This window comes from Saccoglossus kowalevskii, chromosome 12 (genome assembly GCF_978046115.1).
Source record: "Saccoglossus kowalevskii chromosome 12, keSacKowa6.1, whole genome shotgun sequence".
Classification (NCBI taxonomy): Eukaryota; Metazoa; Hemichordata; class Enteropneusta; family Harrimaniidae; genus Saccoglossus; species Saccoglossus kowalevskii.
The window spans coordinates 14,695,471-14,722,536 of NC_140652.1; the positions used below are offsets into that span (position 1 = coordinate 14,695,471).

General features: G+C 34.6%; 1 protein-coding gene across 1 annotated transcript; it reads right to left on the reverse strand.

Annotated features, from left to right (window-relative positions):
* Positions 1 to 500: 500 nt before the first annotated feature.
* LOC144352222 (uncharacterized) lies at positions 501 to 27,066 on the reverse strand. Its single transcript, XM_085505910.1, has 12 exons — positions 26,927 to 27,066; positions 17,621 to 17,963; positions 17,050 to 17,109; positions 14,640 to 14,690; positions 12,972 to 13,057; positions 6,467 to 6,614; positions 6,143 to 6,250; positions 5,790 to 5,855; positions 5,170 to 5,262; positions 1,052 to 1,156; positions 662 to 849; positions 501 to 536 (listed from the first exon to the last, which is right to left on the reverse strand). Exons 2-12 carry the CDS (start codon positions 17,949 to 17,951, stop codon positions 501 to 503), a joined length of 1,272 nt encoding a protein of 423 aa, XP_085362036.1. The 5' UTR covers positions 17,952 to 17,963; positions 26,927 to 27,066.

Genomic DNA, 27,066 nt, shown 5'->3' on the forward strand with positions numbered 1-27,066 from the left:
AATCTATTTAGAAAAAAATATATCGTTTTCAATTACTGGACACTGAACATGTGGAATGTCAGTGTATTATATGTTTAATACAAATAGTGCCAATATATGCAGATGGATCTGTACAAGACTCCATATTCATGAATAACATGATAAAATCTTGGTAGAAATACATTGACATACTTATTACAAATCAGTCCATTGGAAACCTAGATTATATTACAAATGCATTGAGAGTTGACAAACTAACAATACAATAATATAATGCATTTTGCATTGAAAATTAAAAAAATACAAATAATTAAAAAAACATAATTACATAACAAACATTTTTTGTAGATTAATCAAATAATATAATAGAATAACACAACTTGGATTCAGTTCCTAAACAAGCTAATCTAAGCTAGTCTAAGCTAAATTTGGCAAAAAAGTACTAGCCAATGTATTCCTAAATCCGGGTAAATGTTCAGTTAACAGCCATATAAATTAACACGAATAATTCGGCTCCAGACTCATCTTTCACAAATAATTGGCCCACTTCCATAAATCTGAAAATTAAAAACAACAATAAATCAGTGATCAATAGGATAATTGATTTAATCAACATTTTGTACCAAATTGCTGTTCGAGACAATATTTACCCTTAAAATGTCTTTGATGAAAATGGCATTACAAGTTTTTTCAGAAGATCTACTCTTCTAATTTCATTTAATAATTTTTCCAACAAATCTGTGTTGTCACTGCTGATTTTGTTATCTTCTCGCAAAAATTTAAACACTTCAAATGCCTTCATATCCTCTAAATTGCCCTTTGGTATCAGATAATACACACCACATAGCTCTTTCAGAGTTTTCAATTCATCTGTAAAAAATGAAAAAGTCATGGCAAATTTTAGTCTCGATTCCCACACTCTTGCAATATATTAAATGGCACAAATAAAATATATCTCATATAAAATGTAAAAGACTTGCTCACTATTGATTTATCATGATGTACTTTAAAGTAAAAACTTGAACGAGACCAACAATAGTTTGTTGATAACTAAATGTGATTACTAATTTACCTTTCCCTATTTCTTTAGCAAGATCAATCAGCATCTTCCCAAATTCCATTTCTCTTGAAACTGTTGGATTCTTTGAAGAACAGGCAACCTCAGCTACGCAGTCTTCTATAGTGACAACAATAAGCAATTCAAGTGAACATCCGCATTGGCTGTGCTAAACAGTGAGTTTGGGGTTCATTCTCATTTCCTTATGCACTGGCAATGTATTGTTGATCGTCCCATATCTTAGTCTGAATTAGATCGGAAACACTTCCGAATGATAAATATGTCAGAATTTCTTTAACTCGTCATACTTATAAAGACATTACTCAAATGGTATCGAGCAAATGAAACAGCATTCATTTGAACAAAATATCGTTCTGAATTTGTTCTCCAAAACAAGGTGCATCAGGGCCGCAAGTTTGAAAGAAACCAAACTAATACTAAATACATGGTGTGACGTAACTCATTAATATTGATGATTGTATGAGACTAATATAGTTGTCATATGGCCATTCGTTAAAGTGCAAACTTCAAAAGTCCAGTTTTCTAAATACAGAAAGACATGATATCATTACACAAACAACATAATACCAGTCAAATATATTCACATATGTAATATACCTACCCTATACTCATGACTGTACCTACCTAGCTAGGTCTAATCACAGCATACCAACTAAATGATACAATCAACTTACACTCCTGGCATATTCTGAATGGTATATCCAGTCTATACTGAAGACGTACTGTACCTACCTTAAATACTCTGCTGTGCTTAATATATATATATATACTTCATTTGCAGTGGTGTTCTCCCATATCATATCAGTGTACATTTCTCGTAAAATTAGATTGCATTACGTCCTTCTAGTCTCAACTTGGGACGATAGGTTCGATAGTTTTTGTATGTTTCTCAGTTAAATTGTATAATTTACATTAATACAATGACTCAGCATCCCCAAAATAATGCAAACCGAGAGTGCACATCAGAAAATCCATGTCAGGTATATTAAATACTTGACAATATTATATTTACCTCCGTCGTCCCTTTCTTCTGTATCTAATCAAGATCATTTTGACATGGAATTATGTACTTGTATATTAAAGGTGTTATGTTGATCTTAGTTATTAGATAAGGCAATAGTGTCAAATCATCTGCTTTGATCAACCCTCTTTCTTCTAATTTTTCAAAAATCTCAGCTGCTCCCTTTAAGCTTTCTTTTTTAGCTTTGGTCAGTTTTTCATCTGAAAGTAACTGCCTAATTCTTTCGACCTCCCCTTGATCAAGCGCTAATTGTATATCTTGATATAGTTCACGAAGCCAGCTGTTCAATGTATTGGTGGTCATTGCTAACGCATTCTGTTAAGAGGCATTTTATATTCTCACGTCAGAATTATTATAATTCATCACTACAGATACAGAGCCATGCATAACGCAATATATTGAGTTCCCCTAAAAAACGGCTTGGTAGAAAAGACTCGACGACAACGGGCTTGGGAACAGTGATCACCTTAAATACAGTCCAGCCATTCATATTTTTTTTGCAATAAGTGACGTACAATGTATAAAATATCAAAAACAACTATGATATACGAGGGGCGTTCAATAAGTAATGCTCTGACCCATTTCCCATAGCAGCAGATCAATGAAACGTGTCACAGTTATTAGTATATCTCTACATAGGAACCACTTAGAGTTACGATTTTCTCCCATCGTTTGATGCAGCTCTGGACACCACCCACGTCGTAACTTCAGAAATCAAGGCTGAATCATCTAGGAAACGCTATATCTTGAATATTGACAGGAAACTCCAAATTTAAATTTTAGCAAATCATTTGAGTGTGGATTAAACATATGTCTAACTCTGGTTTACACTGCCAGGTCACTTCTTCTGGCAATATTGCACGTTATCAATATTGTACGTTATCATACCAAGCATAGTTTTGCATAACAACATAACTATTTATGGTTTCAGGTGACAAAAATAGTGACGACCTTTGTAACCATAATGCAACCCTAATCTTTGATACATTTAGTGTTTTGATTATGAACTAACTAAAAACTAATGGTAACATTCACTCTTCCACAATTGAACTAAAATGTTGCTATTCTCAAATACTCAACAATGAACAATGACATATACTTCTTTGTTGTTCGTCTACTTATGTAATAAAGAAACTAACAATAACTACTAACAATTCATGAGAATACGACCGAGAGAAACGAATTGACACCAACGGGCCTGCAAAAATGGTATCGTCGTCTACAGGTCAGCCAATCGTAAAGTTTGTAATAAGTGACGTACGCTGTGTCAAAGGTGATTTAGTTGTCAATAACTATGATATATGATATAATACAGAAGATGGTACTCATATTGTAGAACAAACAATGTATGTTAGTAAAGACTTTCAACTTTGCCATCCCAGTCTCTACAATTGAAACGGCGGTAATAAAACTGTAACTTTTCATCCCTCATGTCATAGGTTAACAATTTCCGCATGTTCTCGAAACAGAGGGCATTTACGAAACTGATATATTGAATAATCTCAAGTAAAATCCGAATTGTATTTGTAGAACATCATCAGGGCGTCGATTAAATATATGAGTGACTATAGTCAGCAGTGTCAGGTCTCTTTGTCTTGAAATATTGCGCGTTATCATTCTAAGCATCGTTTTGCATAACAACACAACTATTTATAGTTTCAGGTGACGCTACCTCAACATCGGATTGATAAAATCACATTCTTTGGCGATTTGTATTATGCGATAAATTTTCACTCATCTACATTTGAATCATTTTTTGTGCAGTAAATTAAATTGCCATTTGATAGAGAGATGGCCGTTTAGCCTTGTATTGTAGTCCCAAACTCGAACATGGCATCTGTAGCACTAGTCCTTGTTATTTGCACATGAAAAAACTCAGGAGAGTCTACAATGATATTCAATATCGGGACTGTCGCCTCGCAGACAAAAACAACATTTAAACAATGATACAAATCTTTCAGATCGAATATTTTTCTTAAAGAAGAATAGAATAGTAAACAGCGGATCGAATTTTTTTGTTGTATTCCCAGGAAATATGTTTTGCGCAGATTTGGTTAAATTTTCCAAAAGATAAAAAAACGATGGGTACTTTGGTTATATGGAATATCAGAAGAACATTTGTTACATTTTGCTTTTCATGGCCAATAGTGACTGACACTTGATTTAAGCCATTGCATGTATATATACGTATACGTATATGCACTATAACCTCTATTTGAATTAAATAACATTAAATGGTGCAATTCACACCTCCGCAATTTAAATTAAGTGTCTCTACAATTCACCACCATCACGAAAATTGAATTTCTTATTTATGTACTAAAAATTCTATCAAACAAATGCTTAGTAAAAACAATTACCACGTCACTTACAAATCAGTCAATCAGTTATCTACAAACCAGACAATTGTAATGGTAATATGTGACACACAATTGTGTCAGTGGTGACGGAGCCTTGATCAAGCCATTGTCTGTAATGTACTATAGCAACAATATGAAAACAATACACTGAATAGTACAATTCACTGCAATTTAAAGTAGGTGTCTCACCACAGTCGTGAAAAATAGACTTTCTTGTTGTTCGGATATTCAGGCAATGCAATAAAAAAATGTTGCTATCGTAAGATAAACATTGTCATTAATGATCAAGCCATTGTCTGCAGTGCACTATAACAACCTTATGAACTTCTCCGCAACTTAAATTAAGTGTCATGATTCTCAAACACTCGCAAAAACTAGACTCCAGATAAATCCATAATACATTTCCTTTTGCAATTAAATCACCACTGTCGTCACGCTACAAACGTTTTAGTTTCTCATATTAAACAATGTATTCTAGACGCATTGTATTCGTCGCATGGGGGCCATATGAAATGTATTTTTTTTCCTATCACTAGTCTTTTAAAATATTGTTAGGTCAGATAGCCATACTGACAAACATCAAAGCGAAATATTTGTTTCTTAAATCAAAAAAATACACTTGAAGTTTAAGATTCATTACACAGTAAATGCAGGTAACTTATACCTGTAATAATGCAATTCGAACGTGCAGTTTGCTATATTTGGTAACCACTTGCTTATTTATTACCTACCACTTTTCCGCTTTGTTGGTTTGCTGGCGTCAACTTTATCAGTTTCATCGTTATCCATTGACGACCGAGAGGTTTTCTCAGCGTACACAGCAGCTAATTAATAGCACATGTAACATGCATTAGAATTATTAAAAACCACATGAAGTCAGTTAAAACAAATTCTAGATCATTTTGTTTTCATACTTATTAATAATATTTGTATCAGCGGACCAATATTAAAAATTGTTAGCATGTTCAGTTGTTTTATACAGTTTGCTGTTTGTTCTCTGATTTGAAAGTGTTGGTATTATGTTCCTAATAATTACACAAAAAGAATGTTACAGCAGAAATAGAAATAATAAGGTGATCTTTATGATCACACTCAAAAGATGTAAGAGGCAGAACAGTCATAATATTTGTGTTAGGATTCTACATCATGTAATTTAAAGAGGCAAAATAAACGAATCAAAGTAATATTAAAATTCAAATATCCTTCATGGCAACAAAAGACACAATTGCTATTAAAAATCCTTCGAATTTAAGTTTGCGTAGCTTATGATTGGTAAAGGGAAAATGTATGGTACACTTTATATTAATGTTGTTTGCATGTAAAACAGAAGATATAAATAAAATGAACGTACCTGGTATGAGTTCATAGTGCAGATCTAACTTAGGTTCATTACGTTCTTCTTTCTTTGATTCTGCAACTATAATAATACACATTTTTGACAAATAAATAAATATTTGAAATAAAATAGAGTGTCCCCACAAAACACATTGCAGCCATTTATAACATTTGAACATTTTTAAACTGAATTAGGCATTTTCAAAAAAAAAAAAACGCTCAAATAACTTGTTTGTTCGTCAGTAATATGTTTCATTTTTCCAATTTTATCATTATATTGTGACCGGATATCATCGGAAATTGTCTGTGTCACTCAAATTTCTGTTGAAAGTCAATCAGTCAATGCCTACATCAAATTAAGCCATTTACCAGAAGTTGTAATACTGTCCATGGAGGAAAATATCATGTAAACACCAATACCAAAGATGAACACAAGCACGACCACAGACAATCTATTTTTGTTACCAATAACGATCTCTGAAAATTAATAAAAAATAGCAGTACATAACCATAGTAAGCTATCATGATGTAAACTAAGCTCTAGAAATAGAAACAACGGTGTCACTAATATCAATATCAACACCAGTACATTGGTATCAATTACCTGACTGTGCACTGATTTGTGTCATATTTGTGTATAGAATAGCTTCACATTTAAATTTATTTGTATAAAAACAAATTTATTTTATTAACCTTTCACTCTGTTTGGTACCTCGGGTGTTATGTTATCCATTTGTTGCGACTGTTCATTCTCATGTTGTTTTGCCTTTCGAGTTCGTTGACGCACTTCCGGGGTAGTTCCAGTGTTGGATGGTAAATCGACCTCATCGTTCCCTTCCTTCTGTATTTGAGCAAGATCATTTTCACATTGTGTTATGTAATCATTTATTAACGGTTCTCTGTTGATCTTAGTTATTAGATGACGTAATAGTGACAAATCACCTGCTTTGATCAACCCCCTTTCTCCTAGTTTCAGAAACATCTCAGCTGCCCCCTTTAGGCTTTCTTTTTCAGCCTTGGGCAGTTGTTCATCTGAAAGAAACTGCTTAATTCTTTCGACCTCCTTTTGACCAAGCGCTGAATGTATATCTTGATATAGTTCATGAAGCCTACTGTTCAATGTATTGGTGGCCATAGTTAACGCACGTAAAGAGACATTTTATATTCTCAAGTCAGAATAATTATAATTAATCACTACAGATACAGGGCCATGCATAACACAATATACTTGTATGATATATATTCTGCACCTTTGATATGTCTACATCTCGTTGCCCTGACTGAATACATCTTCATACTTCACTAGAAATACAAATTCACAATTAACGATTGAATACATATGGAACCCGCGACGAAACATTCTCTAACACGATAAAGTTCACAATATGTATAGCTAGTACAAGTTCGTTGTGAGACATGACTCAGATGTGAGGCAAATGTCTCCTCTTTGCATAATGATACCGCACACATTGCAGGAACAACATTGACCTGCATGTGTGAGTTCGCATAATTAGCAGACTATTGTAAATCGGCTTAGGAGGTTTGGTATTTGAATCCAACACTGTGGCCTTACTTAGACATACGATCCGATAGATATTTCTTACATACTGACCGACTATCACTCGCCAACTGAACATTTGGGTGTTTTGATATTGCTTTCGTTCATCAAAATGCAATACTAATCATCAATACACAATACAAATGTAGGTCGGAAGATAGCTTAGCCTAAAAAGAACAACCAGGACATATAACAATTTTACAATGCATGTTATTGTATAACAGTAATATTCTTACAGTGCAACAAAAGTACAACGACTAAAGCTAAATAACAAAAAGTTTTACGCCCAAACATGAAGTTGTGAAAAAAACACGTTGTATATCAGATGGTGAAAATTTGGTCTGTTAAATTGTCAATAATTGCAAGGCTTTGGTTCTAAAATAAATATATTGCAAACTCTCTATGCTCGCATCAATCACACCTCCCTGCTTACACATATGTACTAACACACACCCATGTAGAAGTGTCCCAAGATGTCAAAAAACATGAACACGACACAACAAGAAATGTGTGCATTTCAAGACTCAGCTGCTCTGTGGGATCAAATCGTGCTTTCCCTCTTGGCTGAGAAGATTATATAAACCTTAAAAATAACGACTACTTGTTTAAAATGCCAAAATACTTTCATTTGAAATGATAGCAAAACAAGTAGTCACTCCATAAACATGAATGCACTACCCCCATCCAACAAAAAAAAAACGCTATTCAAAGCATGCTACCCTCGTGTTTATTGTCTACAATAGACTGGTTACAAAACATAATTTAAATGAAAGGCAACTTCATGGCTACTGACTGTCCATCGACTCTTGAAATCATGCTAACAGATAGATATATTGGCTAGGTGCTGTTAAAGCCTCTACAATTTACGTCGTTATTACACTCTGTACAACTGCATAGTAGATCGACGTTATCACACTGAACGTTTTCTGTTGTTCACTCTACTTAAGTAAAAACATTCCAATAGTGACAGACCCTTGATCATGCCATTGTCTACAGTGCACTAAAACAAACACAATGCAACCTAAGCTTTGATTTATTACATTTTATATGACTATAAACCAAATTACTTAAATGTTACAATTAACCCTTTGGAAATGAACCAATATGTCCCAAATACAATGTCGCGGTAATTATTCCTCCTTGTTGCTCGTCTACATATGTAATGCAATGTAATCGAAAAACGGCTGGTAGAAACAACTCGACGCCAACGGACATTGGGAACATTGAATACATTGACCACACTTTAGCCAATCGTAACTCTCGTGATATCTGGCGTACATTATGTTCATGATGAATTTTTTGAACAACAACTATGACAATTCCTCCGTACCGAAGAAGATGCATACTTCCCTAATATATTACTTAGGCATTGGAAGAAACAGTGTATGAAAATAAATACATTTAATATTATCATCCCAATCTTGTAAGAGTGTCTTTGTTTAAATCGAAACGACGGTTACATTGCATGCATGGCACTGCGGAAAGACAAATTAGGCTAATTCAAGCAAAATAAATTTGATCAGATAAGACATCACTACAAGTAGAGAGGTTATTGAGAATATCACAAAATGGTCGGCAATACGCTAATAAGACCTGGTCTGTATCTATTTCATGATAGCAGACTCTCAATCGACTCGTTAATGTCACTTTGCTGCTGAAAGACAAATTTGACAAATTCAAGAAAAATATTCAGATAAGACGCTGCAAACGAAAAAAATGCACTAAAGAATTGTAACATTAAACTTTAGTCCATGTTATATGTCAGGACAAAATTGAAGCAACATCCAATTTCTGATTGTTACACCACGTAAGATAAACAGTGCCGTAAGTAACGGACCCTCGACCGAGCCATTGAGACTAGTCCACTGTAACAACATATGAACTTAACCGCAATTTAAATTAGGTGTCTCGCTCAAATACTCACCACTGTCGAGAAAACCAGATTTCCTATTTATGTCTTGTACGAATGCTAAAAGTTTCTCAGAAAACAAAATGCTGGGTTAAAACGGACTTAGAGACAATGACCACGTTATCTACAAATCAGCCAATCGTTACTCTCGTAATGGGTGGCGTACAATTATGCCTATGGTGATTCCTTAACAACAACTATGACACACAGTATGTAACAAAGAAGAGGTGTAATTCTCCAAATATTTTACTTATATCGTGGACCAAAAAGTGTATGCATATAAATTAGTTTAAAATTATCATGCCAGTCTGGGTGAGATTGCAGTCGATTAATTCGAAGCGAGGGTAAAAGTATGCTTCAGAAAAACAGATTTGGCCAATTCAAGAAGAATAATCAGACGAGACACACAATTTACACTAAAGAATTGTCGCACTAAACATTAGTCTACGTTATATGTCAGTTCGAAGTTGAAGCAACAGCCATTTTCTAATTTTCACGCCACGTAAGTTAAACAGTGCCATTAGTGACGGTGCCCTTGATCAAGCCATTGTCTGTAGTACACTATAACACTCATATGGACTTCTCCGCAATTTAAATTAAATGTTCCAATTATGTAATATTCACCACTCTCGCAAAAACTAGATTTCCTATTTATATCTTGTACAATAAGTGCTAAAAATTCTCTCAGAAAACAAAATGCTGGGTAGAAACGCCTCGACGTCAACAGACCTGAAGACAATTACCACGTTATCTACAAATTAGCCAATCGTAGCCCTCGTAATAGGTGACGTACAATTGAGTCCATGTTGATATTTTCAACAACAACCATGACGAATTCTGCAAACAGAGAAGGGGTGCAATTCGCCGAATATTTTCCTTATATCGTGAAACAAACAGTGTATGAATATAAATTAGTTTACTACTATCATGTCAGTATGGGCAAGATTATAGTCGAAAAAATTGAAAGGATGGTAAGATAAACGTAAGATAAACAGTGTCATTAATGACGAACCCTTGATCAAAACATTTTGTGTAGTGCACTGTAACATCTATATAAACTACTCCACAATTTAAATTAATTGTCTCTATTCTCAAATACTCGCGACAACTAAGACTTCTAAGTTGGGTCTTTTAAAAATGCTAAGAATGGCTAAGAATGGAGTTAATTGAATCGAAAGGACGGTAAAATTACATAAACGGTGCTGCATAAAAAAAATATTTGTCCAATTCAATAAAATAAAACAATATTCAGATGAGACACTGCAAACAAAAATTGCACTAAAGAATTGTCACACTAAACTTGAGTCTATGTTATATGTGTCCATGGTGATTCTTTAACAACAACTATGACAAATTGTCTGTAACAAAGAAAAGGTGTAATTCTCCCAATATGTTACTTATATTGTGAAACAAACAGTGTATGAGTATGAATTAGTTTAATATTATGATGCTATTATTGTCTGTAGTGCACTGTAACAAACATATACATTTCTCCGCAATTTAAATCAAGTGTCTCGATTCTCAAATACTTACCACTTTCGCGAAAACCAGACTTACGAATTATGTCTTGTAAACAAAATGTGAAAAATTCTCTTTGAAAACAGAATGCTCGGTAGAACCTACACGATGCCAACGGACCTGGAGACAATGGCCACGTTATCTACATATTGGCCAATCGTTACTCCCGTAATAGGTGACGTACAATTGTGTCCATGGTGATTTGTTTTAACAACAACCATGACAAATTCTCCAAACAGAGAGGGGTTGTAAATCGCAGAATATGTTCCTTATATCATGAAACAAACAGTGTATGAATATCAATTAGTTTAATATTATCATGCCAGTTTGGGTAAGAATGCAGTTGATTAAATAGAAACAATGGTAAAATTGCATAAAGGGTACCACGGAAAAGCAAATTTCGCCATTTCAAGAAAAAAGTAAGATATTCAGATAAAACACCGCAAAAATAATTGCACTTTAGTCTATGTTATAAGTCGTACAAAGTTGAAGCAACAACCATTTCATATAATGCCAGTCTGGGTGAAAATGTAGTCGATTAAATCGAAACAAGGTAAAATTGCTGCAGATAATTATTAGATTTAGGTCAAGAGAGGTCAAAACTTATAGCAATTATGTCAAAGTATACTATGTAAAATAAGATCTGCCACAAATGGCTAAATTCCAGTTAATAGAGCCATAATTATGGTCAAGGAAACAACCTCAGCTCGTCATAGCTCATACCACTAATTGAAACTCCATAGACGACAATGTTAACATATGACGAAATTGCTATATGAAATTGATAAACAAAGTTTAAAACATGGCACAAAAATGGGAAATCAACATGCCAGTCTTCAACCACATGAAACAAAATAACATGTTGCCCAGCTCAAAATCTTGCAAATCTCAGGTAAACAAGACGCATCTACTGTTTTTGAATTACACTTAGAGAAATTACGGGGAAAACACACAGATTAGATCATCCAAATACACACAGAATAAACCCACAGTTACACAGCCGCTAAGTAGCAAACAAAAGACCACCTTTGACCCAGGTGATCACGCCCTCAAACAGGGAGCAACGGAGGAAAAAAAAAATATTTAAAAAAATTATTGGCAAGGCATTTAAATTGGGCTACGAGCAGATTGGTTGATTAGTGGCATGATACCTTAAGAGAAATAAGAAGGTTTCATACACTTCTTGTTGATCTTGTATATGGAATATCATTAGAAGAGTAATTTCTCATGCAAAAAGATCACAAAAATTTAAACCCTGGGAGTTATTTATCAAAAGATACCACTTGGTGGCGCCGTATACCCAGACAATTAGTTGTAGAAATTGGCAACATACACACTGAACATAACACCAAATTAGTTGGTAGGCAATAAATATAAGCCTGATTATTAGATGCAGTACTGTAAAATATAATATCCTCATTCACCACATACAGACCGAAATTTGGCATAATTTGTTATTTCTAAAAATTATACATAGAATTATGACTATTAAAGGTAGTTTATCACTATAATTATAAAAAAAAAATCAGCTGAATCAAAAGTGCCAATTCATCAGCTCATTATTTCTCATTATACAATGGTATCTACATTTAGGCCAGAGACCTGTGACAGGCAACCTTGTATATACCAAAACATAACAATGGTTTGATATGATATGGCCGCACATGGAATTTGCTCTACATAAAAAGCTTAATCAAATCTTATGAGAAAAAAAGTAGTTCAAATAAATAATTTCATGATTTAGAAATAAATAAAAATAAAAAATATACTAACCAGAAAAGGGTCTAGATATAAAATACTCATAGTACACATTCCTGATCAATTAAATTCAAAGCAACAGGATTTCTGATTAAATGAGGCGGGTACAAGCACTTTTCAATAATCAACTCAAGATGGGACTAATTAGCAAACTATTCTGAGAAAAGAGCAATAATTGTGAAATTGAAAGAGTTGTAATTTATGGCTAATATACTGACAGTATGCAAATATACACAACACAATTTTGGGAATTTATTTGAATATTTGGGAGTTTGACCTCATTAAACTTTGAATACGGAACATTAGTAATGACAGCACGACAAATTGTTAAGATTGTATGCCATAATGTCTGCATGTAAATAAGACAAAAAACCCATAAAATGGGGTTAATCATTTTTCTCAGAATTCATGGGGCCATTGAAAGTAGTGGTGACATGAATAATTCATTCAGTTACCTGCTTAGTTTCTTTGTTGGTTTCAACTTTATCATCTTCTTTTTTATAACTTGGTGGCAGAGGTGTTTCTCTTTTTTCATTGGCGACTAGTGCAAACAAAATTACATGTATTAGTTTTATTATAAACTACAAATTATTTATGATCAAATTCGGTCTGTTTTAGTATAAAGGATAATAAATGGGTAAGAAATTCAGAAGAAGATTATTTTTAAACAACAATTTCGATGTGAAATTTATTAATTGTATTTCACAAGCTTTGGTAAAAAAATACGCATGGTTCAGATAAACCTATCATACCCTAAATGAATTTCCTGTCCTATAAACTCTCCGTCAAATGAAAAAAAAAAAGATGATGGACATTCACTAAATCCATTATTAATGATTAAAATAACTTCTCCAAAAACATATTTATTATTTTTTTTAAATCACAACAAAAAAATAAGGGGATATTTAAAAAAAACGTGTGCTCTTCCCAAAACATATTATTTGTGGTAGATCTATTTATAGATCTTACACCTGACCATGAATGCATATAACCCGAAAAGCAGACGACACTGACAACGTGTAGAACATTTTGATGTAAACAAATAAATAATTTTATAATTTTAATGCACCGTCAAATATGTTATGGAGTTCAGTATGCGTTTTTGACACTTTAACGCTGTGTGTATACTGCAGCGATGGACTTGTATTTACTTTACTCTGTCGTTGTATATGAATGTTCTTGTGTTACACTTCAGTTATCCGTCATTCTGCATTCTTAATAAATATAATAAAAAGTCATAATCTGAATACGGGCTTTTGATGGGTTCGTGTGGGTGCCTACCTGTCAATACATTGTTATGAGCAGTATACACATTGTTAGTCACTAATTAGGAGGATTTACAGGACCCATATAACTTGGGAATTTGCAAGTGCTTATGGTAATAAATCAAAATTATTATCTCAGGAAAGTATCAATCGTAGTTTAGACTTTACCATCACACTGAATGTATCGATCCAATAAATAGCAATAGGAGTACGTCTGATTGAAATATTTTATCACTGGTATATGTATTTTTTCATTGGATTTAAAAGCGTTTTCGGCATGTTTCCCGTGATTTCCATTGATTATTAAGTTTATTCGCTGCAAAAGCATAAGTCATTTTAGATATTAGTTTTCATTTTTCAAATCATTTTTTTTGTCAAATTCCATTTTAACTTTTAAAATCTACTTTCGTTTCAAATTCCGTTTTCATTTCAAAAATCCGTTTTCTTTTTAAAATCTATTTCCGTTTTTGCTGAAATATGAAAATATCTGCTTACAATTGGTTTTAATCCGTGTCGAAAACGTGCGCAAAAATGTACGTTTTCGACACGGCTTATCACCCTCCTCAAGTGCCAAATCTATGAAATAAACAGCCAATGTCAATAGAGTAGCCTAGGTGTTTAAAATAGATTAATTACTGGCAAACCAACTTCTGCATAGGTTTGTCTCTAAACACATGTTTTTAGTTCATTTAATTATCATTTTTGAACTTAGAAGGCCTCAAAACCTAATATTACATGTAAGAACGAAAAAAATCCGTCGAGATTTCACGTTTTCCTCGTAAAATGGATGATGGCTGTTCCCTCTCTGAACTCCCTCCCCGCGTACACTAGTACTACCAACTCCTACCATGTACTCACTTGGTGACGCGTCGAACAAACTGGAAGAGTCACATACGTTACAGCATTTTCCTATTTTGGCACACAAATACACATCGTTCATTGGTAATACACTGGGTCAGTGTAGGATTTATCATCAAGTTGGACAGTTAATGGTGGAGTTTTAATGGAAACATCTATAACATATCAAACTTATGGAATGGCACCTGTCTATTACGAAGCACACAAAAGTGAAAATAGTAAAAATATAAACTCAAAATTAAGGATGAGACCCAGGTTCGTGAGTGCTTATATGCAAACCTGTATTTCACAGTGAAGATGGCATTTGAACACCTACATGTTATATTTGTAGTTAGCTCTGTGTGTGAATTGTGTGAAAATACATCTTTTTCTTAAACAAGTGAAGTGTATGCGTGTTTCTCTTAAAAATAGTTTGTTCTTGAGTTTTTTCACTCTAAACAGACGTACGGAAAACATACCGAAGTTGCAGACATCCTGTCTATTGGGAATCTGACCGTGTCCGGACAGTACAATACGAGCCTTGGTTTTCTTGAAATGGGAGTCAAAAGTGAAGACTTTTCAATTTATGAATAAATTACCGTTTGTTTGGTTTCTATTCAAGTTTTCTGTCGTTTTAATAAGTTCATCGGTTAATGCGATACGTACTGTTATTGGTCTATTAAATGAGAATCTTCTTTGAAAAAATCATGTGTCTGACAGACGTCTATCAAAGTATTGCGCGTAGTGCCAAAATGATAGGCTCGAAAACGGCAAATTTGCATAAAAGTAATTTCTTGTCTTTCTACTCGACTGGAAACCTATTTGAAACGATAATTTGTTTCATGGTAATTTGCTTGGATAACACTCGTATGTTTGACGTCACGATCGACGAAAATAATTATACAGCGACGGATATGTTTTTGGAAAATTCAACGAAGTTTCGGAAACCAATTGGTAAAATGGCGTCACTTGTTTACTGAGCAAACATGGGAGGACAACGATTTAATCTTATCACAAAAATAAACGCAAAGTGTAATGAATACGTGGGATTAGGTCATAAGCCATGTTTGTTTTGTTAGCGTGATAAATCCTAACACAGCTCGATCCGGAAGTTCTATCTATTCCTCAGTCCTGTCGCGTCCGGATGGTCGCGTACGTTCAAAGTAAAATCAATTGTTGTTGCCGCAGCAACACCCACGTGAGCTATCTAAACTACGAATATATTACACAAAATGATTTGTACTAAAAAAACGTCGATTCGTGTAATATTATTTTTTTGGAGGGACTGTGGTCCAAAGCGTCATCGTGTCACTGATCAACCCGAATCGGAATCAAAACTCAAGAAAGCATCTTGGTCGTAATATGAACCAGCATCAGATAATTTTAGGTCGAATTGTACCTCTGCATTCATGCGTTTTCTTTGTTTTTGGAACTTTTCATAATATAAACGTGTTAGCAACGGCGCCAGCCATGTTGTTAATGTTATGACTGAGTGGAGCATGCGCAGAACTTTCAACGAGATGGAGGCAGCGATTTGCATAATCGTCTGTCAATCTATTTTAATTAGCCTCGTCGTTAAGTAACGGCAATTTGTAAAGTCATACCCGCCTCTCTAGCTATGTCTTTCATTTCTTTTGTCACCAGGATTGTGGTTAGATTTTTCGCAAGTGCGCCACTTTTGATTGCGGCTTTCATGAGCGGAATGGACGAAGTATCACAGAACCATGCACGCAATTTAATTGATTCAATGACAAATTCGTCGAAGTTGCATTTTAGCTCTTTTATAGCCTGGCTTACTTGTTCAGTATTATTTGGATCCTTTGCACTTCGATGGAATAATCCAATTAATGCTTCAATAATGATCTTTTGTTTAGGGGTGAAGTCGGTGTCGATGGTATTGAACTTCATGGTTGTCTCAGCTAAAAAAGCTAACAAAACTCATATATGTTATGAAGAATGCAAAAATAAAACATTTCCGATAGACATATGAAGTGAAAGTGATTGATTGCAAATATTTTACACAACCTCCTCGGTATAACACTTACATTACCTCTACCTTAACCAACATGTAGTTATAATGACACACATAAAGTTAAAAAAGCATTAGAAATTATAAACTATGAAGTTATCTATATATCCAAGTATATATTTTGATTTTAAACCATATAATGGAGCTTTATATAGTATATGTTTTAGGCAACGGGTTTTCCAAAATGATTGCTAGACAATAACTGAATCTGAATGCCTATCAGATCGGAATATTAGATGGGACTGAAAAAAATACCTTGCGTACGGAAACTACTGAATAGTCATGTCGTCAAGTTTTCAGTTACATGCTCACCAGGCATTAAAGTTATTTAGAGATAATGTTATTGTGTTTTTGTGATGTAAATCATGACAAATATATGCTACTAAAGTCGAATAAACATACCTGGTGGACCTTCATGAGACAGTTCCCCCTGACGGGAATTACGTTTTTCTTTCTTGGAGGCTGTAACAACAATGAAACACACTGTCGGTTCCAGGTAAATGTGCCTTCATTTAGATTAATTGAATACAAAACAAATTGTCTTGCATCTAAACTGTTGTTGTCTGTGTCAGTGTATGTATCACAGACATGAAATTATTACACCAACAACATGATGCCAGTCAAATATATTCACATATGTGATATCTCTACTCTATACTCTTTACTATGACTGTATCTAACCATCACTGATCAAACCATACTACCTATATGCTACCACTTTCTGTTGTGCTTCATATATATATATATATATATATATATAATATCAGTGTACATTTCCCAAAAAATAGATTGTATTGGATCCTTCTAATCTCAACTAGGTACAGTAAGTTTGATAATGACAGTTTTGTACAATACCCAGTTACATGGCATTTTCATGAATACAATGACACACCATCCCAGAATATAGCACCCCGAGACGGCACATCATAAAATCTATGTCAGGTACTTAAATAATTGACAGTATTAGATTTACCTGTCAATTTCTTTGGTGCCGCGTCCTTTCTTTTTCTCAGTATCTCAGCAAGTTCATTTTCACATGGTTCTATGTACCTTTCTATTAATGGTTTTCTATCGATCTTAGTTAGTAGATCACGTAATAGTGACAAGTCATCCGCTTGGATCAACCCTTTTTCTTCAAGTCTTTCAAATATCTCAGCTGCTTCATTAAGGCGATCCTTTTCCCTCTTGTCCATTTGTTCATCTGAAAGTAACTGCTTAATTGTTTTGACCTCATCGTCACCAAGTAACTTTTGTATATTTATGTATAGTTCACGAATCCTACGGTTGCAGAGATCAGTAGTCATTTCTGATGCATCCTGTAAACAGACATATTATATTAGCACGTAATAAGAGTCATTAAAGTTCATCAGTTACAGTTACAAAGCCATGCATCAAACAATATACTTATATGTCGTATATTATGAACCTTTGGCGATGACATCTCATCGCCCTGACTGAATACAACACTATACATCGATATAAACAATTTCAATTATACGTTTTGAGGAATGTAGGTACGTACTTATAGTCGAAACTCAAGAATAAAATTCTGATGGCGATAATATCGTTAATGGCAAATAGACTTCACTTCACTGATAAAAATGACATTACATCTCTCTTTAAATGGTTTTGCGTGACAAACTATGTCTTTGACCACGTTACTTCAGTTTAGTTAATCGTATCTATTGTAATAAGTGACGTACATTTTGCAAAAACGACAATTTCTTTGAATCTGAGATGAGCTGTACTTTCCTCAATATATCACTTAAGTCGTAGAACAAACAGTGTATCAATCTAAATTAATTTAATTTTGTCATACCATTCAGGCTATGAAAGTAGTTATTTAAATCGAAAATCGGTGGTAACTTTGCATGCACTGTGCTGTGGAAGTTTAATTTGGCACATTCAAGAAAAATAAAAATAATCAGATAAAACACCAAAATTGCACTAGTCATTTTCTGCCATCTTAATTATTTCAAAGTCTTAAACGCCATTTCATGTACTACTGTTTGGATTGTTTACTTTAGTGTCTGGGTGCAACTGCAAATTAAAATACGAGTGGGCCAGTTGGAAAAAAAGAACGCGAATGGACGGCAATACGACAATGAGACCTTATTTGCTAGTAAAATCGGCTCGATTGTGATAAATCCACGACACGACAAACAAAGAAAGCACTAACGAATTATCACACTAAACTTATATATATATATATATATATATGTTATATGTCAGTACAAAGTTGAAATATCAGCCAATTACTGAGTTTCACGCCACATAAGGTAAACAGTGCCATTAATGACGGTCTCATAAAACAAAAGGCTGGGTAGAAACGAATTGGTGCCAACAGAAATGGGGACAATGACACGTTATCTACAAATCAGCCTATAGTAACTCTCACAAAAAGTAACGTGCAATGTGTCAAAGCTTATTTTTTTCAACAACAATTATTACATATTCTCCATTACGGACGAGAGGGATGCTAATATCGTAGAACAAAGAGTGTATGTATTTAAACTATGTTTTGACATAGCAGTCTAAAAAATCGAAACGGCGGTAATCAAACTGTAACTATGCATCCCTCTTCTCATGGTTTAGGTGGATCTTTAAAAATGTCTACATAGTCTTTAATTCGGAAGACATTTACTAAACTGATATATTCACTGATATATTGAATATTCTCATGTAAAATCCGAATTTTATTTTTAGTAAATAAATAGGACTTGGATTAAATATATCAGTGACTATAGTCAGCAGTGTCAGGTCACTTCGTCTGGCAATATTGCGCGTTATCATACTAAGCATCGTTTTGCATAACAACACAACTATTTACGGTTTCAGGTGACGCTACCTCAACATCGTATCGATAAAATCAAACTCTGTGTCGATTTGTAGTATGCGATAAATTTGTCTTAAAATTTCGCACATCTTCATTTGAATCAGTTTGTGTGCACTAAATTAAATTGCCATTCGATAGAAAGATGACCGTTTAGCCCTGTCTTGTAGTTCCAAACATGAATATGGCATCTGTAGCAATAATGCACATTGTGTCAGAACTAGTCCTTGCAATTTGCACGTAATAACGCGGGAGAGACAACACTAAATATTCACAAGCAACTCCGAATTTAAATTTCAGCAAATCACTAGCGCGTTGACTGAATTTATGACTGACTGTGATTTGCCGTGCCAGGTCACTTCGTCTGAAATTAGTGCACGTTATCATACCAAGCATCGTTTTGCATAACACCACTACTATTCATGGTTTCAGGTGACAAAAATAGCCAACAATGACGACCTTTGCAAACATAATGCAACCCTGAACTTTGATACATTTAGTTTTTTGATTATGGAATATCTTATTTTAAGTGGTAAAATTCACCATTCCACAATTGAACTATAATATCGCAATTCTGAAATACTCACCAATAGTGGACAGCGAAATATACTTCTTTGTTGTTCATCCACTTATGTAGTGTAATATGGAAGCTACTAGCAATTCTCGTAAGAACACGGCCGTGTAGAAACGAATTGAAGCCAACGGGCCTAAAAACAATGATCACGTTATCTACAGTTCAGCCAATCGTAACTCTCGTATTAAGTGACGTACATTGTGTCAAAGTTCATTTAGTTATTGATAACTATGACATATTTCCCGTTATGCAGAAAAGGGGTACTCATATCGTAGAAGAAACAATGCATGTAACTAAAGTTAACTTTTCCGCAATTTAAATTAAGTGTCTCGATTCTCAAATACTCACCACTCGCGCGAAAACTAGACTTCCTACTTAAGTCTTGTAAAATAAGTTAAAAATTATCTCAGAAAACAAAATGCTGGGTAAAAACGACTCGACGCCAACGGGCATGGAGAAAGTGACCACGTTATAAACAAGGCAGCCCATCGTTACTCTCGTAATAGGTGACGTACAATTGTGCCCATGGTGATATTTTAACAACAAATATGACAAATTCTCCGAACAGAAAGGAGGTGTAATTCCCACATTATGTTACTTATATTGTGGAACAAATCTTATATGAATATGAAAAAGTTTAATAGTATCATGCCAGTCTGAGTAATAATAGTCGAATAAATCGATACAAAGGACAACATTGCGTAAAGGATGCTACAGAAAGATGGATTTGGTCAATTCAAGAAAAATATTCAGATGAGACACAGCAAATACAAATTTCACTAACAAATGTTCACACTAAACTTTAGTCTATGTTATATGTCAGTATAAAGTTGAAGCAACAGCCATTGTATATCATGCCAGTCTGAGTAAGAATGAAGACAATTGAATCGACAAGACGGTAAAATTGCATAAACGGTGGTGCGGAACGACAGATTTGTCCAATTCAAAAAAATATAAATATTAAGTTGAGACATTGCAAACAGAAATTGCACTAAAGATTTATCACACTAAACTTTAGTCCATGATATATGTCAGCAAACATTTGACGCAACAGCCATTTTCTGATTTCCGCGACACGTAATTTAAACAGTGCCAATAATGACGGACCATTGATCAAGCCATTTTCTGTAGTCCACTATAACAACCATATGAACTTCTCTGCAAATTAAATTAAAAGTCTCGATTCTAAAATACTCACCACTCGCGCGAAAACTAGACTTCCTACTTAAGTCTTGTAAAAAAAGCTAAAAATTATCTCAGAAAACAAAATGCTGGGTAGAAACGACTCGACGTCAACGGACCAGTACACAATGGTCACGTTATCTACAAATCAGCCAATCGTAACCCTCATAATAGGTGACGTACAACTGTATCGTACAACTTATTCAAATTCCCTCTCTCCACTGACTGGTCTTTGGTTTCAAACATCACTTTCTCGATTGTCTTTTCGGTGATGTGGATAAGGAGTGGGTGTTGCTTTGACTTGGGTATTGTGTTTTACTTTCTAAGAAGACATTTTTGCGTGTTTTTAATTTCTCGTTTTGGACTCACCGCGAAATTAAAACCACACGAATAAATTCTACTTCTACAGTTTTTGCAATGGATATCCGAGAGCCCGTAACCTAATGTTATTGACATTGTTTACTGTCTTACATCGTCATGTCCCAATGTTACCGATGCTTAGACCATAGACAAACCACGTAATGGTAATGCTGTTTGTAAACCAACATGCTTTGTAGATTGAATAGACATTCATTTTCGTTTACTCAAACTGTGATTGACAGGCATTTTGCATACATTAGCCGCCATTTTAAACTCGTGATTTGTACTTGTCGCGGCACGTTTCGACCGAAAATAACAACATTTATACATCAAAATCTCAATCAGATGAGTGTAATCGCTAGCGTACATATTCATGCCCCCGTGGATATGAATTTTGAATCACAGCTTGATCCCCAAACATCGTAAATAGCACATTTCACGGAGCTCCAACCTGGCCATCTTGCGCCTTATATATAGTATCGATTCCCCTTTTAATAGTCAGCATTTATTTTTTTTTTCTTTACCTTTAGTTGCTATAATCCGGTGTAAATTGTGAATATACGTCATACTGTGGGTGGAGCAGCCGAGCCACGGATTGTGTATGTTTTCCAGAGTCTCAGTTGATATGGTAATTAGCTTGTCTTCTGATTGGTTGAAACATATTAGACATGTCAATCATTACAAGCCCGAATCTGGCCGGTAATGTGAGGGAGCTTATACTGTTCGGATTTCACGGTCACATGATTTTCGCGTTCACCCCTCGTTTACGCAATTTATATTTATTTTTCATCGGAATCGCAACAGACTGGAAGCAAGTCTAACGCTTGGAGGAAGGTTGGTACGTACTCATTGTCCAAACATAACAATACGTAGACGCACTGACGATGCCATACAAACATCCTTAATGACAAATGGACTTTAAACGTTACTTTACTGATAACAATGACATTACAACCATCTGCATATCAACAACTGGATCCAAAAGAGGTGTCAATTTGATAACCTCATATGCAGCTAAAGAGGTTAAAGATCGTGAAAAGGTTGGTGATTATTATAATTCAACTGGGTTTATTTAATGAAAGTGTCTTTCATTTATTTGATAAATATATAAATGTCAATTAGCATTACATGTAGTTATTTATAACCAAAGCAAATGTAACATAAACTTTAATTTGCGGTGACTGCCCATTTTCTACTCGTAATATACAAAGCAAAATCATTTTAGGAAATTCCGTTTAAAACTACATGACAAGATGACCTGTACTTAAAAAGCAATCAAAGCAGTAAATAATAATAATAATAAATGATATGCATTATTGTTACAAAGATAGTTGCTATTGTCAAAACTCATTAATTAACTATGTCTAAACTAAAACAATGCCCCAATTTAATGCACTTCGTGTTTGTCATCTATCGGTTGATATAATAGAATTGCAAAATATACAGCTAAATGATTTTCGGTTCAAGAAATAATACAATAGTATTTTAGTTTTTCGTTCGAAACCCATGAAAAGCTAAAGCTAACATGTAGGACAGTGTATATAACTCACGGCGGCGTGGACAGAAATACACTAATACCATGAATACCATGATTCGTGGAAAAGCAAAAACACGGGAATTATGTTATACTTTTAACGTTGTATTCCACAGTGCTTTGTCATTTCAGCTAAGTAATGTTACGGTCATCCGGTAGAAACACTGCGATATTTTTATTGAAATATTATATATATATATATATATGATAATGATATAATATTAATGATTACGCGGAGGTTAGTTTTTCCCAAGAGGGCTAACCAGAATGGGTACAAATTTTAAATTATTTATTACAATGCATTTTATCACAGCATTAATAGTACAACAACAAAAAACTGTAGCACTTACGGATAACAAACACGGAAAAGTAGGACGTGAAACCACAGACAGTGAACGCTTAAAATAAAAAAAAGACAACTAAATAACAAGAATAACAAAAAATAAAGGAATGAATAACTAATTATGGATGATAAAAACCACATTTGACGCCCGATCTGTATCAACTGCACGATTAAATACTTTTAATCAACGCCACATAGATTATCAGCGTTGGTCGTACAATGTTTACAAGTGCACAGTGCATCACAGTTTCCGCACTGAACATTATACTATATTATAACTCATTAGTGATTTGAAACAGCAGCTTTACGAATTGTTATGCCAAGCCAGTAGTGACTATTTACAACAGTGACTGTTTATCACGCCATTGCATGGACTGCACTAAAACAAACATAATGCAACTAACAAACTATTTTAAATGATACAATTCACCCATCCACAATTGAAATTAATGTGTTTGTAATAGTAATAACAAACTGCTAACAATTCACCTAAGAAAAAAAAACGACTGGTAGACGCTACTGATCCTGGAAACAATAACAACCTTATCTACAGTTCAGTCAATCGTTACGTTTTTAATAAGTGACGTACATTGTGTCAAATGTATTTTATTTAACAACAACTGTGACATATTCACCTTCATAGGGAAGTTGAGTACTTTCCCGATGTGTGTTATCGTGCAACAAACAGTGTATGAATCTATATCAGTCTAATAATGTTATGCCAGAATGGTTGATCGAAACAACAGTTATTAAACACTGACTTTACATCATTCTTCTTATACGATATGTGGTTATTTAAAACGTTCTACGTGATCTCAAATTTAGAATGCATTCACTAAATTGATGCATATTGCATTTACACTGCATTTTTCCTAGAATAATAACAATAGCAAATTAATAGGGTGAGGCCTAAAATGTGACGGAGTATAGTCTGCAGTGCCAGACCACTTCGTATGGGTTCGTGCACCTTATCATACCAAGCATAGTTTTGCATAACACCACAACTATTTATTGTTTCGGGTGACGCTACTTCAACAACGATTTGGCAAACTGCGGCTCTGTAGTGATTTGTGTTTTGCTATAAACTTGTCGTCAATGTGTACACATATATATTTGACTCACCTTGTGTGTGACATATAGCACAACTACCGAGGCGATAGCCATAATATCGACCGACGCCGAAGCCGGAGATCAATATTATGGCTATCGCCTCGATAGTCGTGCTTATCTAACATACACACCGAGCCATGAGTTGCAGGGAAACACCCCTTTTTGTATAATAAATTAACCCCAAATCCATTGTATTGAAGTGGATTGTTCGAAATTTCCATAGAATCGTTATCGGACAAATAATTCAGATTTTAATAAATCAGATTGATTGAAATTTAACCCAGGTGATTCTAAAAGTGATGTGATTCGCCAAACGCGCTATCGTGGGATATAATTAAAGAGCCCAGGAAGCATTTTCTCTCTTTTTGGCATTGTTGAACAATGAGTTATTCTGTATTTTCAGATATCAGTGAGACGGGTTGATCGAGACTACCCAGGCTGCCGAGTATCTAAATGAACTCGGCTTGGAAAACGTTGAATTACAAGATGTGCATGTTTTAAATGTACGTGATATAACGCTTACTGATTATAATTAATAATAACGAACACCGTTTATTGTTTAATGAAAGATTTAAATAAAAACTGATGACATGTAATTTATTTATATTGTTTCAGGGACATCGACGTGGACGTTTTGCTGACCATGTGACCGATTCGAAAGTACGAGCGAATTGCTAAAGATGCAAATCCAATGAATACACATCGACGCAACATGGCCTGCAATAATACACGTATGGAACTCAGTTCTGAAGAGCACGTGAAAATCCTGCAAAGTCTCGATGTAATGGATATAAAAGATTTGGCTTATTGGTTGACTAAATTTAGAGGCGAGTAAGGTAGTCGGAAGTTGCTACCCTCCTAAAACATTACTCTCTTTCGCTGGTTATGGGATTACAAACGCCAACAGCGTATTAATTTACTAACTGTAGAATTTGAGGGTGTCCAAAATGAAACAATTATCACCGACATGACTGAGAACTAACAAACAATAAACATGCGGAAAACATTTTGGAGAAGAAAAATAGATGCCTATGGAAAATTCGCCTCGTGTACTACTACGAACAATTTTATTTTTAATTGGAACTAACTTTTTTCGAGAAGTGGTATGGAGCACCGCTCATCGCGTTTCAACAATCCTCAAATAAAATTGTTTGAACCACCTTGTGGCGGTGCGCTGCCACGTTTTCCGCGAAATGACATCTCGACCATACCGACGGAGTGATAAATTAGAAGCAGGGGAACCGTAGGGCAGATATCATCGCCATGCAAGATATCGACCTCCTTCAAAATATCGCTCACTTTTTCTATTGTAAGTAGTAATTTTTACAAGCCACTTCGACTTTGTTTTGAAAAGAGCTTCTGACATCTAAGTATGTTTTCTTCACTCACTTCTGATTTCTTGCGAACGTTAAATATTTGATTTGATGATGTGCTGTGCCATATACAGCCCTTAACTTTAGCACGAGCCTGATTGTAATCCAATCGGCAGCTGTCAGTAATTGACAGAAAACAGACAATGACACGTTATATATTTCACACCTTAAAATAATATGAAAAAAATTGCGAGACACGATGAACGTCAAAGCGGGGAAGTCGTAACCTGTTCATGCGTCAGATGGCGATAGCGTGTTATTGTTTACAAACTAGCGTCTACCCATGAGCCTTTGCGTATTTAGCTTGTGCTATCGTCAATTGGGACTCATCGTCACCAGCACATGCGCAGGTGACGATTGTCCCGCTTTAAACAGTATGGGACATGTAACGCTATGTCAATGAAATGACTTGAATAAGTACATGTTCATTTTCGACTGATAATGAACCGACCATTTGTAATCATGGGGAGGGTGAACAATTTGTCTTTAAAAAAACGCAAGCTAGACACAGAAAAGAAAAACATTGCGTGTTTTGGGCTGCAGAAAATCGAGTTTGACAAATTCAAAAATAAATAATGATGATCATATCCCTTATTGCATGTTCTACATTATTATTTACACGAGTGTATGGGCACATTGCTGAGCAAACGACAAGGTAAGTAGTTACAGGAAATAAAGCAAATACACGACAAAACTCCAATGAGACCTGATCTTATCAACTTTTTGATTACATACTCTCAATCGACGCACTGAACGTACTATGTCAAATGTCAGTACAAAGTTGAGGCAGCAGCCATTTTCGTACTTCCTTGCCACTTAAACCAAAGAAGACCTTTGATCAAGCCATTGTCTGCAGAGCACTACAACAAACGAGATGCAACTCAAACTTTGATTCATTTGGCTTTTTGATTAGAAATAAAATTACGCTAAATGGTTCACTTCTACACAAATTTAACTCCACAATTCTTACCACTGTCACAAGAACCAGACTTCCTTGTTGTTCGTCTACTCGTCAAATGTAATTGTGACTAATAATTTCTGTAGAAAAATGGCCGAGTAGAAACGTCTCGATACCAACGAACCCGGGGACAAGTACAACGTTATCAGTTC